The 17,397-nt window shown below is 37.1% G+C and overlaps 1 protein-coding gene across 3 annotated transcripts in view; it reads right to left on the minus strand.

Annotated features, from left to right (window-relative positions):
• ATAD1 (ATPase family AAA domain containing 1) overlaps positions 1-17,397 on the minus strand; it is a 50,255-nt gene that overhangs the window by 20,520 nt on the left and 12,338 nt on the right. For 2 of the 3 annotated variants that reach the window (XM_054729071.1, XM_028127615.2), the window contains exons 2-4: positions 13,148-13,323; positions 3,550-3,648; positions 946-1,066 (exon numbers count right to left, since the gene is read on the minus strand). In XM_054729071.1, the coding sequence (XP_054585046.1) occupies positions 946-1,066; positions 3,550-3,648; positions 13,148-13,309 (382 nt within the window). In that variant the 5' untranslated portion in view covers positions 13,310-13,323. Of the gene's footprint in view, positions 1-945; positions 1,067-3,549; positions 3,649-13,147; positions 13,324-17,240; positions 17,366-17,397 lie in introns of those variants that run through there. The other variant, XM_028127613.2, reaches the window with a different exon arrangement.

Raw genomic sequence — 17,397 nt, forward strand, 5'->3', positions numbered from 1 at the left:
AGGCATTACATTTAAGGATGCAGTTATAAGTCCCCAAGTGGGGATGGACCCCATAATACAGACATGTGAACTGACTAGGAATTGAACCATGACCTCCTGGTTCATAGGTTAACGCTCAACCACTGAGCCAAACACAGCTGGGCATCTCTTTCAATTCTTGAGTTCCAAGACTTTCAAAGTAATTACTAACTAAGGACAAGGAAACATTTCCCTTAAAAATAAGGTGTATTTAATAATTAAGTGGAAATAATTAAAAGGGAAAAAGTCACTAGAATTGTGAAATAATAAAAAGAAGTCTTATTGTACACTTGAAACCTATATAATTTTATTAACCAATGTTGCCTCAATAAATTTAATTTTTTTAAAAAGTTTTATCTTGAAAACAAAACAAAACAAAACAAACAAAAAATACCACATTGTGACTTTGGATATTTTTTAACCTTGATTTTCCCAATTTCCATTTATTTGGAAATAATAAATGAGTTTGAAATGACATTAACATTGCAAAATAATTATTTTGCAATGTTAACATCATCTAAATTTGGGAAGCTAAAGAATGAGCAATTAATATCGGAAACCTATTCACACTGTTGTTAGCCAGCCAATCCCAATTCATCACTCTGAACCCAACCCTGGAGCAGATAGAGAAGCTGCATCAGACCTACATGGAGGAGCTAAGGAAATTATCTGAGGAGCACAAAGGGAAGTATGGTATCCCAGAGCTCTAATCTTTAAATAATTGTACTCTAGGAGAATGAGAGAATAAATATGTTAAATACATTAAGAAAAAACACACAAAAAGAATGAGCAATTACATGAAAACTGTTAGTTTACTGGATCTCAGCATTCTCTCGAAAAATCTAACTTCAAATCCACCAGTTAGTTCTGTAATGACAAAGTTTCAATGGTTCTAAGATTTTTAATGCTGTAGCAAATATACTTTACCTTTCGGAGGCTGCAGAAGCCTAGAATTTTCAAACAAATGCTTCTTTTTGATAGGTAAGATGACAGTGTCTTTCAGATCCGTAATGACATCATCTAAACCTGCTATATCACTCCAAGTAACCTGGTAAAAGGTAAGGCCAACATGAATTTTACAACTAATGTTTACTCACCTAAGTAAAAAAAATTCCACCAGCCCTAGCTGGTTTCGCTCAGTGGATAGAGTGTCATTGGCCTGTGGACCAAAGGGTCCCTGGTTCAATTCCAGTCAAGCGCACATGCCCAGCTTGCGGGCTCGATCCCCAGAAAGGGGCGTGCAGGAGGCAGCCGATCAGTGATTCTCTCTCATCATTAATTTTTCTCTCTGTCCCTCTCCCTTCCTCTCTATGAAGTCAATAAAAATATATTTTTTTAAAATTTCCCCCAATGGCAACATTTATTCTGATAATTTTATATAAATAATAAAAGATTAAAATTACATATTAATGAGAGTAAAGACATTTCATAGTAATAATGAAATTAAAGTACTGTGACACTGCAAAAAGGAATTTAATACGCAACTACCTACTATTAAAAAAAGAAAAAAGCACTAGGTCTGGCACTCAAAACTCTGCAGGGACTTTAAAAGCTGAATTCACCCTGCCGAGAAGATTGACAACCAGCTCAGTTAATTCAGCATTGTTGATCCAGAAGGGCTCACCAGACGTGTACCTAATTCAATACTAGTATGATGCTGTCAAGCATGATAGGAGTGAATTTTATTTATTTATTTTTTTTAATTTTTAAAAAAATATATCTTATTGATTTTTTAGAGAGGAAGGGAGAGGGATAGAGAGTTAGAAACATCAATGAAAGAGAAACATCGATCAGCTGCCTCTTGCACACCACCTACTGGGGATGTGCCCGCAACCAAGGTACATTGCCTTGATTGGAATCGAACCCGGGACCCTTCAGTCCGCAGGCTGACGCTCTATCCACTGAGCCAAACCGGTCAAGGCAGGAGTGAATTTTAGAAAAAAAAAAACTATGCCACCCAAATGGACTTCTGAATTTTATTAACCAAAAGTAAAATAGTATTAAAACTTATCTTTATGAATAGTAAATAGTGGACAAATACTTTCATACTAGACACAGTTTGCCCAGACAGCATGGATCAGTGGTTGAGTATTGACCTATGAACCAGGAGGTTACAGTTCGATTCCCAGTCAGGGCACATGCCTGGGTTGTGGGCTCGTTCCCCAGTGTGAGGTGTGCAGGAGGCAGCTGATCCATGATTCTCTCTCATCACTGATGTTTCTCTCTCTCTCTCCCTCTCCCTTCCTCTCTGAAATCAAGAAAAATATATTTAAAAAAAATAAAAACAAAATAGACACAGTTTGTGTATTTTAAAGCCTTCTGACTTTTTTTTAAATAAACTGAAAAGACCATTAAAAAAAAATCAACCTAACTCTAATATAACTGAAAATGGTGCCAGTCAGAAGCAATATTTACAACAGACTTACTTTCTTTACAACTTAAAAAAAGAAGTTGTAAATCAAATTCAAATGGAGGATTAATTCTGGGTTATGTATGTCTTTGTGCACACAGATAATAACAGACATTGTAGATTTTTATTTTCTAGATTTGGGAATATCAAATTTCATTCTATTTATTTATACCTCTTGTTACAAAATGTATTTAAACCTCTTCTTACAAAATATTCACATAAGATTTTTAGAATTTATGAATTACATTACTCTGGTCCTCAAAACAACCCTTTTTAAGTAGACAGAGCAAGTATTATACATGTCTAATCCAGAATAATTCCCTGGGTTATACATGAGGGAACTGAGACTCAAAGAGGACATAATTTGCCAAGGCCATGAATGGAAAAACCGGGATTCAAAATCTTGTGTTGCCTACCATACTTCATTATAAAAATTTAGATTTAAATTCCAAATCAAATATCCACATGACTTAAAGCAATATATTTTAAATGCTACAAAGGTAAATATAAAAAAGCACAAATTTAACTCAACAAATGTGTACAAAAATAAGTTAACACAGCAGGACTGAATTTATTATCCTTATGTTTGCAAGGCAGGTCCTTGGCTGGAGTATGGGAACTTAGTTTTAAGAGTATTCCCATCACTCCCTGATAAGAACAGTTCACTGTGCCTAAACTATTGGTGCAAACAATTTGGTTTGTGGCAAATACCTATTTTCTTTCAGAACTTTTGTAGATGTTAGAAAAACAAACTCTACACAACCAGTTAAAACCCTGGGCATGAAGTCTCTAATGCGTTTCCCCATGGATAGCATTTTACATGGGTTCTTACAACTTAATGGAGGAATCAAGTGCATCCTGTGTGACTTTACTGGGAGAAGAGTCTTGGACACTTGTGCCTGATTTCCTTCAGACTTTATCGTTTTATCCCATGACCCTCTTTCCTTGCTGATTTTGCCTTGTATCCTTTGGCTGTAATAAGCCATGTCTGTGAGTACCACTATGTTGAATGCTGTGATTTCTCCTACAGAATCACCAGACCTGGTATGGCCTTTGGGACCACTGACACAAAATTCTAGACCCCCCCCAAAAAAATATTAAATAAGATTAAAGGTACATACATGCATGTTAAGAGGATCTACAAGATGAGCAGCAATACTCATTTCATATTCTGAAAGCTTCACATTTTTCACACCAATTTGCTTCATTAACTTCTCCGCCTGGGGAGGAAGGGGGGGACAAGCAACCTTCTTTAGTTTGATATTTAGTTACTGGCACTTCAAAAGAGGCATCTGTGAAATATAAAAAGCAATGAACAGATACACAAGAATTTTCCAGGAATATTCTAGGCCCCTTGACCTCATCCTTGCCCGTTTTAAGTCCTTAGGTAAAGAAAAATTTGAGGGTCTACTCCACAGAAACTAGAGCAATTTAAACCAGCTCGTGAAAAATGAGGGGAAATGAGAAAATAGGGTATATAATTAAAGATATATATACAGAGCCTCACACTGCTGCAATGAGACTCTAAGGTCCAACTTGATATCTCTTTCCTAGTAGAATGATCATGATAAGTACAGATGAAACCTCAAGATGAAAGACTGAGGAATTAAGGATATCAAGAAATAGACAACTGGAATTTATTTAAATTAACAGAGTACCTGAAAACAGGTGCCTAACTTCCTTCAAATTACTCAGGTATCTACAATAGGTGTTCAAACCTATCTAATTTCAAATTGTTCTGAGATGCTCCCCCATAAAGTCAATTCCTGATACTAGGTAACCAGTTAAACATTTACTGAGTGTGCCAAATATTATGTCAAAATACCATAAGCAGATTAACTCATTGAATCCTCAGAGTGAGTCTATGGGATACACACAATTTTTCCCCATAATAGAAAAAGAAACTGAAATTTAGCTCAGACTAAGTAATTGCCTTAGGTTAAAAGTGAGCCAATGAAAGAGGCAATATTTACCAATCCTGGCAGTCCAACACTAGAACCCATACTCTAACCAGCAAACATATTACCTTGGTTTCCCCAATTATATGATAAAAGTTTGTGATCACTAAGGAGTCTTAAATAATCTATAAATAACATTCACATTTCAAATAAGTTAACATTTTTAGAAATGAAGGTGCTCTGCTAAGTCATGAATTTACCTAAATTTTTGTTACATTTTCCTAAAATACTTGTGATTATATAAAATCTTGCTGTTTGTCAAGGGTATTGCTGTTCTACAAGGAAATCCAAATCACACAGCATGCTAGTTATAGAGTGGTTAAAGGATTAGTATAAATGTGTGTTGATCATGTCCTAGTAATAACAGCATTTTTTAAAAGTACTAAGAACCAATGTGCTTCAGAGAAACCAAGATGGCAACATAGGTAAACACCTGAACTGCTGCCTCGCACACCAACTTCAAAACTACAACTAAAAGGCACAATGGACATCATCCAGAACCACAGGAAGGCTGGCTAAGTGGAAATTCTACAACTAGAAGGGAAGAGAAAAACACAATAAGCCTCAAAGGAGCTGCGGAAGTAAAGTGCAGTGGTACGGAGGCACGTGTGCGCAGAAAGGACTGGCATCTGAGTACGCGGCTGGCTTTTTCAATCCGCAGGGAGACACAAGCTCCCGACTGCTCTGAACTCCAGTTCCGGGCGAGACACTGGGGACCCAGACTCATACGGGGAGAAACTGGACTGTCTGGCAGCGGGTGGAACTTGAGGGCGGCTTTCTCTCAGAAGTGCTTGCAGCGATTACCAAGGACACTGAGACCCGGGGGCCTCTTAGGGCAGGGCTGTCGGGAAGCCATTGCTGTTTGCTCCATCCTGAGACTCCACCCCATCCAAGCTGTGCACAGAGGCTTTTGCATATGAATGGCCTGGTCCTTTGAAATCTAAACTTACCTAACAAAATGCAGCTGGGTCAGTGAGACCCAGTACATCCAAAAGAAGGCCCAAGTCCCCGCAGCAGCTTGCATTACTTCACAGCTGGGCCTCAGCTGGGCACCTCCAAAACCCAAACAAAGAAGAGGAATCTGCAGATCTCTCTGTAGCTCCTGCTGGGTGGCCTCAGGCAGAGGCTAAATTAGCACCTCCTTAGAGATCCAAGAGCCAGTGTACCCAGGGGTCAGAGTAGGACTATCCAGATTACAACTCCTCAGATCCATAAGGGACACACTCAGGGGGCAGACTCAGTGAGCACCAAAGCCCCACTGAAGCAAGTCTTGCCTCATAAGGGTGTCTCCAGCACAGAAGTTCTTCCAGCATAGACACAGCTGATCCTCACAGCCAATTGGCCTGGATGTCAATTCCTCCCAGTGATACCAACAACAATCAAGACTTAACTACAACAAGACTGTGCACACAGCCCACAAAGGAGTGCACCAAGAGTGTACACCTCAGGTAACTGAGGAGGCTGAGCCACTAGGCCCTATAGGACACCTAGCACACAAAGCCACTCTATCAACTCAGGAAAGCAGCCAAAATGCGGAGACAAAGAAACAGGTCACAAATGAAAGAAATGGAGGAAAGCAAACTACTGGATATAGAGTTCAAAACCACGGTTATAAGGTTTTTCAATAATTTTCTAGAAAAGGCCGATAAATTTAGTGAGACCCTCAAGGATATGAAAAAGGAACAACTAGAAATTAAGCATACACTGACTGAAATAAAAAATACTATACAGAGATCCAACAGCAGACTAGAGGATCGCAAGAATCAAGTCAAAGATTTGAAATACAAAGAAGCAAAAAACACCCAACCGGAAAAGCAAAAAGAAAAAATAATCCAAAAATGTTAAGATAGTGTAAGAAGCCCCTGGGACAACTTCAAGCATACCAACATCCGAATTATGGGGGTGCCAGAAGAAAAGAGCAAGATACTGAAAACATATTTGAAGAAATAATGACTGAAAACTTCCCCTACCTGGTGAAAGAAATAGACTTATAAGTCCAGGAAGCACAGAGAACCCCAAACAAAAGGAATCCAAAGAGGACCACACCAAGACACATCATGATTAAAATGCCAAGAGCAAAAGACAAAGAGAGAATATTAAAAGCAGCAAGAGAAAAACAGTTAGTTACCTACAAGGGAGCACCCATACGATTATCAGCTGATTTCTCAACAGAAACTATGCAGGCCAGATGGGAGTGGCAAGAAATATTCAAAGTGATGAATAGCAAAAACCTACAACCAAGATTACTCTACCCAGCAAAGTTATTCAGAATTGAAGGGCAGATAAAGAGCTTCATAGATAAGAAAAAGCTAAAGGAGTTCATCACCGCCAAACCAGTATTATATGAAATGCTGAAAGGTATTCTTTAAAAAGAGGAAAAAGAAGAAAAAAGTAAAGATAAAAATTATGAAAAACAAATACATATCTATCAACAAGTGAATCTAAAAGTCAAGTGAATTAAAAATCTGAGGAACAGAATAAACTGGTGAATATAATAGAATCAGGGGCATAGAATGGGAGTGGATTGATAATTCTCAGGGGGAAAGGGGTATCTGTGTGGGGGGTACGGGAAGAGACTGGACAAAAATCATACACCTATGGATGAGGACAGCGTGGGTGGGGGGGAGGTAAGGGCAAAGGAGGGGTGGGAACCGGGTGGAGGGGAGATATGGGGGAAAAAGGGAGAAACAATTGTAATAATCTGAACAATAAAGATTTATTAAATTAAAAAAAGAGGATTAATTCTGTGATCCAGTTTAAATGTAATTGATATTCTTTAAGATAATTTAAGTATATAATCTTTAAATCATATATATAAATATATATATATTTGATCTTTCCAAGTGTATTTCAAGACTGAGAGTGACTTTTAGACATTTCATGGGCCCCAAAATGTTTTTCAAAAGTCTGTTCTCTCTTAGAAGAAATATTTTTTAATTAAACCGATTGATACTTGAAATCGCATGGAAAGTTTTATCAAATAAAAATTAATTAATATATTTTACTTATATACATATATTAAATGTTATAAAGGTTTTTGTCTGGACAAAGGGCAAAAACAATATATTTCTTAAATATAGCCTAATTTTTCAACAGCAGTAGAATTTCAAGAAAGACAAAAGTATGCTTTTAGATCAGACCAATAAAGTATCAAACCTATAAGTTTACTGAATAAGTTTCTTTGCCTTTTTTAATTAAAGATACCTACTTAACTTTATGAATTAGCTTTTTAAAATATAATCAAGGTGTCATATAAATTAAATTACATGAGAAGCCAATGTTTTCATAAGTAATTGAATCCAAGTAAAATCTAGGAACAGATTAGAAGCCACTATTGTAGACGCCTGCATTTTTTAATTAAGCTAGAGGCGGGGCAACATTTGTGGCTTGTGAATTCAGACTTAAATTTGCTTTACTTTAAATGAAGATACCTACTTTAATTGCTTAAATGAATTAGCTTATTAAATTATAATCAAGGTTTTCAGCTAAATGAAAAGCCAATAATTTTATAAACAATTCTAATAAAGACCAGAAACAGCTAGTGATTGTCTGCAATGTGATTTTTGACTGTCTTTTAAAAGAACAGATTGAGCAGCCACCATGATGGCTGCATGGCTTAGGGCCGCCATCTTGAAATAACAAAGGCCAACCCCCTTCCTTTGAATAAGCCAATGTCTTTATAAGCAATTTAAATAAGTCTTCTATGAAAGTTAATGAAGGCCTCCCATGATCCCTCTGTATATGCAAATAAGCCTAAGAGGATACTTTAAAAATATAATTATAAATTTAATAAAAAGGAGAAATTTTAAAATTTTGAATTCTCTTACAGTAATATTTACAGTGTAAACTAAAATTGTTGTTAAAATGTTAAATCTGAAAGTAAATTAGTAGTCAGCCTTACTGTAAGAGTACTTGTAATATAGCTAGCTAGTCGCCTGAGGCTTGACTTTCAAGCTGCAGCCCTACAGGTTGCTTGTTGTAAAGAGAAAGACAAAGATTCTTAAATGCAACTCTCCGTAGCCTGAAAATTATTCTGGAAGGAAATAAAAAAGGTTTCTTTCAAATGCCGTAAGGATTGTAATTGAAAGCCTATATATTTGGCCTCTTAAACTAAAGTAAGTAATTTGTGTTTTTTCCCTCTTTGATAAGTTTTATGTAAAATTAAAGGTTAATAGCAGAAACTTAATGTCATTTATTGTCCATAATGTAGGACAAGTGAAGTTAAAAAATAAGCTTTATTTCAGATTAATTTAAATTGGCTAATTGAAATAAATGAATATTCATAAAAACGTAATTGTACTGGACAAAAAACTGTTCCTGAAGTATTAACAAAAAACTTTTATTCATGGTTCATCTCTTAGTAAAATTGCTTAACATGTTATTGAATCCAAAGCAGTCATATTTCTGTGCAAAAATTAAAAAGATTATCAAGACTGCATTAAAAAATAAAAATTTTACAAAAGCCTCATAATAATTAATCAAAAAAAGATAGTAGAATAATATCCTGTAAGAAATATCCTGTAAGTAAATTACATCAAGCCTTAATTGCTTTAAAATTTTTACTAAAAAATTTTCATTTTTAATGCTGATAACAAGACACTCACAAAATCTTATGATGTCAAAATAAGCCAAAGGAAAATCATTTGGACAAAAATAAAAAGGATCCCAAGTCTAATTTATAGAAAAGATTTCTTTATTAACCTTTGGTCGAGAATATGTTTGTATATTTTCAGAAAAAACCATATGGATTCCTGCAACAACGGATCCCAGAGAGGACCTGATAGGACTACTACAGCCACAGAATAAGCCGTGGCCCACAAGAACAGAGGCGAAATAGTCCAGAAATAAATATGGTAAAGACGCCTTGCCATGCTAGCAGTCAGCACCTGTGCATTGCTGCAGGTTGCACAGGACCAAGGGCAAGGAAGGTCGGTGTGTGCGCACTTCCAGACCATCTGTGCACACCCTTCTGCATAGAAGTCAAAATGTTTGATGTTTTGTGTTCTACCAGAACCCTGGCTTAGGGGCTTTCCTTATTTCTAACACAGGGAATGGTATTAACTGCCAAATTAAAAGAAATGTCTTACCTCAGGCATTAACCATTTTTACAGATGGATCCAGCTGGAAAGGCTGGATCTACTGCAGCAGGGGAGCAAAGATCCTTCAAACCCCATATATTTCAGTAGAAATACAAGCTCCTATTTATGCCTTAACGGGTTTTGCTACGGAGCCCATCAATCTATAGTGATAGTACTTATGTGATAAGTATGGCCAAAATTATTGAAACAGCTACTATAGAGCACACTAATTCAGAGGAACTTTTTCATTTAATTTTCAGTCTTTAAAATGTTATTAGAAAATGACAATTTCTATGTTTTTAATGGCAGTAATGTCCTCAGTCTGTTATCCACCTCTCTGTGCCAACTTTAGGGGTAAATCCATGAGGACTTAAACCTAATTAAATCTGACAAAATGAATATCATTCAATAGTGGAAAGAGCCAATCATACTCTTAAATCATTTATTAAAACAAAAAGGGGGAGACAGATGTTATATGTCAACTCAAGAGAGGCTCGTTCATGCTTTTTATACTTTAAAATTTTTGAATTGTAATGCAGAGGATCGTACAGTAGCCAAAAGGCACCAGGCCTCCTGTACAATAGCCCCCACCAAGTTAGCTAAGTAGAAGGAAGCATAAACCAGACAAGAGTTATTATCAGATTCAGTAATAACGTGGGGAAGAGGTTGTGTTTTATATCTTTCCAGAAGGAGCAATGCAGCCAATTTGGGTGCCAGAGCGTTACGTCCATCACCACAATGGACTCAGAGAAGCTCCTGTGTCCCTTCACTCAAAAGGACTGAGAGCTGCCCCATGACAGCAAAGAGGTAGAAGAAGAAAACTGAAAGCTACGCAAGGGACTGAGGTGCCAACATGGAGTCATCTGAAGAAGTTAACGACTGAAGCACAGCAGATTGTGGAAAAGCAAGAAGTGGAAGCTACTTCTTCAACCATGTACCTGCTCATGCTAGCATCTGTTAGCTGCCAGTCTTCTGCAAAGTCTTGCACAGCCAAGTCCAAGGACTCTGAGTAAATATACACCAGCAGCAAAAAAGACTTTCTTTCATTTAGTAGCTAAAAATGTTAACACGTCCATAGTTTTAATTTCTCTCTATTGTTTTGCATTGGCATTGTTTGCAATTGTTTTAATATTAGAGCTTTATTATTAATGTTTAGATTTTACTTTTACTATAGTAGCTTAAAAAACAAAAAAGGGTGAGATGTAGAGGGACCCCTGGGAAGGCACATGGACATTCTTTAAATTGTCAGCTGAAAAAAAAAAAAATTGTCAGCTGAGCCTGAGGCACTGGCAGAGTCGTGTCCAGGTTACACCCGCCCCCCCAAGAAGGCAGGGGGGTGTTATCAGTTTCTGACTTACCTTTGTCCAGGTGTCAGGAGAGGGCTTTGAGATGTAAATCCAGTCTAGCACTGGGAAAGAGGGAATGAATAGGACCTGGGCCCTCCCAAGCTCCTTTGATTCTAAGTTTTCTGGTGAAACCCCCTTGTATTTTGGAAGATAAATAAATGCGCTGTGTCACCTGTGGTGTCTGTCCCTCCATCAGAGTGACAGCATCCCACCCAGCTCCCAGCTTTTAAATCTATTTCTGCGTCTTGTCTCTTTCTTTCTTTTATTTCTTAATCCCCAGCTTCTCCACTCAGGAACCTGACCTGTTTTCCTTTTCTGTGTGGGATGTGGAAAAGAGAGAAACACCCCCCACAGCCTCCATCTTAGTTGAACTTCTAAACTGCTGTGGCATTTATCAGCCTCTGTTCACCCAACAAAATGACTAAGTAAAAAAAAACAAGTAGACCTTTGTTCTCTAACTTTATATTCAGAGTCCATCATTTAGTACCTTAATTTTCCCTCCAAGTTCTACTAGTTAGTTGCATAAACACTCTATTCCAACCCATCTAGTCTATTTACTGTTTAACAGGTGTTGTTATTCCTACCCCCATCATGATTCTGTTCATAATTTTCTACTTAAAACTGTCCTTGCCTATTCAAGGCCAAGATCTTTCATGAAGTCATCCTCAATTGCCTCAATCATCAGTGAATGCTTTTTGTGAATGCCATAGTTTCTGTCTTCACTACTCATTAGGAAATCAGAATAATCTACTTATGACTATAATTTATATTGTCATGAACAAGTCTTTTCTCCCTCCCACGGCACTATGATGACAAATGTGGTATTAGATACTTCATGTACCTGATGTTTTGAACAATACTATATACACAGTTTTCAATAAAGGCTTAATGTGTTCATGTATTACTTAAATATCTATATTTGGCTTTCTACATGTCTTCCACATGTGTATCCCAGCACTCTTAGAAACCAAGAAAATAAATGACAAAATTGTGTTTAAAATCACATTCTGCTCTTTAAAAATTTTTAAATAACACAAAGATCAATAATTTGACCTCAGACTTAAATTGACTTTCATGATTCAGGTGGGGGAATGGGGCTGCACTTAGGTTGACATGTAGGTACATGTGGGCATAGACAAATTCATTTTTTTTTAAATCCACACTAGTCAGACTCCCTAGAGAGCTATGAGTTGACTGATATGATGATATAATCTAGACACTGAGTCAATTAGATTATAATCAAATTTGGGGAACAAACTCACAAGTGTCCAAATTGCTTTTCAGACATCCTATCTAATAAAAGAGTAATATGCAAACTGACCATCACTCCAACACATAAGATGTCTGCCTACTGATAGGATCGGGCCTAAATGGGCAGTCGGACCATCAGTAGGATCGGGCCTAAATGGGCAGTCGGACATCTCTCGAGGGGGCCCAGATTGGAGAGGGTGCAGGCTGGGCTGAGGGACACCCTCCCACCGTGCATGAATTTTGTGCACCGGGCCTCTAGTATACAATAAGCAATAATTATAAAAGTACAGTTTTCACTGATTTAATAACTATGCATAGCAGTGTGAAACAGTCATTTCTTTATATCCCAATTTCTCACACCAGCCTACAGCACTTGAAAGAACAAGATTTATTCATCTTTTATCCTTGGCACCAAGCATTTGCTAGGAGCTCAATAAAGATTTATTGAATGTAACAGGGTCAAAATTCACAGAAGAAATCTAAAAATTAATGAATAAAACATCTTGCCCTCAAGCAGCAAGAAAAATTTGAAAGACTCCTTGAAGGCTTTGTTTTTTAAAGAAAAACAGGAACCAAAACAAATATATCATCCTAATGAGAAAAGGACCACAAGAGGCAATAGGTGAAAAATAAAATTACAACTTATATTAACATTTTTAAAGCAATTTTTTAATTAGAAATTAGTGGTTTATAAATTTATGACTGAATACTTGTCAGTATTCTCCACATTTCAAATGTCAAACAAAGCAAAATGTACACCTTATTAAATTTTGTTTAATCTGTTAAAAAAGTTTATCTAGATTCCTTTGGAAACAAATAGCTGACATAAAATAATCTAATGAGAATATTCAGAACCAAATGCTATTATACTTTTATTCTTCATCATTTTCTGTTCTAAAGTTGCTTATATATCAAAAAGTATTTGAGAAACAATTATTTTTAGGAATAATGAAATATGACAAAAACATTTTAATGTAAATCTTACAGAATTTCTCTTTAACTTATAATTCTACTACATCCTTAGTTTTATGGAAAAATATTTGCTAACTACAAGAAAAAAATGATCCTCAAATATTTTATTCATACCTGTTTCTGAGCTTCTACTTTTTGCTTTCTGGTTGGATCAATTGCATCTACCATCCATTTGATTGTAAAGTATGTTACTGCACCAAATATTGTCAAACGGAAAATTAACCCAACAACTTCATTCCGACTCAAGGGACGAGAAAAGGCTTCAGCATGTACCATCTTGACAGTTAACCCTTAAAAAACAAACAAATGTCAATAAGTAATAACTAGTCATAAAAACTGGGAGGCTGGTAAGAACCTTATATTAAGCAACAAGAACTGCTAGTCAAATTCAACATTACCTACCTTTAAAAAGTGTTTTGTTTTGAGGAGAAATGGATTTTTTTTTTTAATATTTTATTGATTTTTTTTTTTACAGAGAGGAAGGGAGAGGGATAGAGTTAGAAACATCCATGAGAGAGACATCGATCAGCTGCCTCCTGCACACCCCCCACCGGGGATGTGCTCGCAACCAAGGTACATGCCCTTGACCAGAATCGAACCTGGGACCCTTCAGTCCGCAGGCCACCACTCTATTCACTGAGCCAAACCGGTTAGGGCGGAGAAATGGATTTTTAAATGTTAGGTAAACAAACACATTTAAAGCTCCCCTTGGAAACTGAAGGGACAAATTAAAAACTGAGGTTAATTTACTAGAATTTTTAATGAACTTCCCTAAAAGCTCATATAATTTAAGTAGAGAATAATTCTTTTTAAAAATACAATAAACATCTTAAGGTACTTATTTACTCTTCAAACAGCTTTAAAATAACTATAATTTCAGAGTCCAGAAAAATAATGACTATAACACTAATCTAACTGAAGAAAGGCAGCCCAAAAATGAAATACTTTACTAATGTGATGGTAAGAATTTTTTCCATTAAGTATAATGTAAACCAGGTAATTTTTGAGTAAAATTCAAATTGTGAACTCACTACTTCCTAATATTTACTTTTAAAGGTCCTCAAGGCCTGCTTAAATTTAAACATGCCATTTCCTTAATAAGTGTCAATTTTTGAGCTATATATACTATTGCTTCCTAAAACCCAGCTAAATCTGAAGCAACAGAATCTTCAAATATTTTTGAACCACAAAAATACAGCTCACACCCAAGAGGTGGGGGGGTGGGGGAGGGGGGAAGGCAATGAACCTATTTTTACATGTTTCTCTGAACAGCTACATCAGTCATAGCTAGGCATACTAGTACAGAAGGCATGCACACCCCTGTCAAAGGCAATGCCTACCCAGAAGAATAACCTTGTTGGGAACAATGTGACTATCACATTTTGGGAGATGGGATCTCGGCTTCAAATAACGCTTTATACTCTCTCATAGCACAGAAATGTGCTGAGTGCTATATGACCAGGGGAAAAAATACAAGAAAATATATATTGCACTCATGTGAAAGGGAATAAATCAGAATTTGTACAAATGGTTCAGCCACAGGTAAAAATTAGGTACTGCAGGTCGTTCCAGCTCTAAAAATTATTTCTCTTCTCACTATCACTACTCAATTAAAGATCCTCTTCATGTCGCTCCCTCTAAAATAGTGCCCACAATTTTGAAATTCCTTTTAGATACCTCCCCTCCATTCAATAGTATATATACTCCTCCCTAATAAAAAGACCTCAAATCTTTCCCTTTATTTACAGGAATACCAACTATTAAAGACTATTCCAACCTAGCCCCAAAAGAGTATCTTAAGCATTTTACTTCTCACCACTTCTTAATAGGAATTCTCAATAGTTGGTGTCACTAGGATCTGAAAATGCCCCAAGTATTATCCCTCCAGCCTATCTGCCCTGGATGGGCCATTTCTCCCCACTCAACTAGGATTAGTCAAATTCTAACCAAATTTCAAAAACTTCACATGCTCCATGAAGGCTTTCAGATCACACTAATCCTCTATATTATTCATTTGGTTGTATTATTTAACTTATGTGATATTGAGTCTGCTCAACTAGAGTTTAAATCAGGCGTCCTCAAACTACGGCCCGCGGGCCACATGCGGCCCGCCGAGGACATTTATCCGGCCCGCCAGGTGTTTTTGCCATTTTGTTTTTTTACTTCAAAATAAGATATGTGCAGTGTGCATAGGAAATTGTTCATAGTTTTTTTTTAAAACTATAGTCCAGCCCTCCAACAGTCTGAGGGACAGTGAACCGGCCCCCTGTTTAAAAAGTTTGAGGACCCCTGGTTTAAATCCTTATAAACAAGGTTTATATTTTACCCATTTTAATAACTGTCACATACAAAAAAAGAGGCTATTCAATAATTATTTAACCAATAAATTGCAACCTCATAAAACCATTCAATCATTCCAACACAATTGCTGCCCAATTTCTTAATGACTTTCAAAGAGAAGGGTCCCATTGACTTAACTTCTCCATTACTAGAAGCCATTCACTTTACAATATGACATTATTTAATTTAAACTTAACTAAATAATTGAAAGCCTTTATTGTGGGGGAAGAAACTGGGGCCTAGAAATGCTAAATGATTTATTTAATTCATACCATAAAGCACTTATTAAACATATATAATGCCTACTATATACTGGACATATATTTTTATTCAAGGAATGTGCAGTCTTATTATATTAATTGTTTTTTTAATGGAGGTAAGGAGAAGCCACCTAATTAAAATGTCTCCTCTTATAATAAAGTGTGCTTTCTTCCATCAGCATAAATTTCTATAAGTAGGCTAAGAATATTCCCCTTCTTATAGGATGTGAATTTGACTTTTTTAGCCTTTATTCCAACAAAGTAAATTTGAAAATGCAGTTGGATAGGATATGTGGTATCATTAAATGGGACACTATTCATTGATGAAAATAAACCAGTAGGCAAAATAAGGGTTTTAACTTAACAATCTGTGAAAACTAGAGATGTTTGAATAAAAGGTTTTCATTTATTTAAAGTTTGATTTAGTAGTGAAAAAAACTGCCATCTACTGGATGTTCACTGAACTACATGAATAACTACAGTTGTTATCAGTACATCCCAATCATCAAGATAGTAACAATTTTAATCCTATAAAAGAAACATTAACATGCAAGACCTCTGCTAACTACATATTTCCTATAATTAAATCATCAGCTGTAATACAGTAGTAGTCCAGACCCATGGTCATTTCTAAAATAGTAATCCATCTTTTAAAATGACCTCAAAATCCTGAAATGAAACTGAAACTTCTACTGGTAGGTTGTAACTGTATATACTTTATTGCACACTGATCTATCATTCATATGACATTGATATGCCTGCAATGGAAGGCCGTTACAGTAACAATACCATTACAGCAGAGTTTACAATAAAAGCTGCATAGGCATACAGCCGTAGGGAATGTACTTCAACCTTGTATAAACATTAGGATCAACAACACGACACACATTTATGTACCTAAACATAGATGGTGCTCTGTACAACTAAGAAATATAGCAAAAACACTGTAATTCTGTTATTTGCTAGGGAAACATGACACCAGATAGTTGTTCATGTTAAAGAGTTCTCCATTTCAGGGTAGAAACCTTTGAAATCGCACTGCCTTGTCAATGACCAGTTTACTGACAGGTTAAGGTCTGAGTAAAGCGTTCACACTATAGTATTTCTCTCCTGATTCAGGGCAGTGTTTTTACAAAGTTTTTCCTCAACCCCAAAGTCCCAGTTTCGCAGACATCAAGGTCCAATGAACACATGGCTATGTCAGCGAAAGACTGCCAACCTTCACATAAAGGACAGGTTATAATTAACATCATCCTCAGAGAAAGGGTGCCCAGGCCTGAAGAATCACCTCCGCTTTTGCACTAGGTGGTATCAGTGCCATTGCAACTATCAGACCCCGTTCACTCCGGCCGCCTTGGCTAAGACCCCGGTTCTGAGGTCGCCCGGGACGACCCCAAGCCCAAAGCAGTGACGCCGATGCCTACAGATTCCCTGCAGGAAATGGCATAACTCTTGGGAACAGCTCTCGCAGGGACCCGAGGGCCTAGGCCGGGCGGGAAGCCAAGGCGAGGCCGGGGACGCCCTTGGAGGTTAATCCGCTGGAGACCCAGGGTTGGGGGAGGCTGGGGGGCGACACGGAGGTGGGACATGGAAGAAGGAGAGCTGACCTTTCTTGCTGGGCTTCCCAGCTCCGAGCCGGTCCTTGAAGGAGCTCAGTGGGATCCCGCGCCCGCACCACGAGGCCCCGCCGGAACCCGCTACTAACCCCAGTGCAAGAACACCGGCAGCAGGAGCCCTCAGCTAGGGTCACACGGGAAGGAAACG

The sequence above is a fragment of the Eptesicus fuscus genome, chromosome 17, assembly GCF_027574615.1.
Source record: "Eptesicus fuscus isolate TK198812 chromosome 17, DD_ASM_mEF_20220401, whole genome shotgun sequence".
Taxonomy (NCBI): Eukaryota; Metazoa; Chordata; class Mammalia; order Chiroptera; family Vespertilionidae; genus Eptesicus; species Eptesicus fuscus.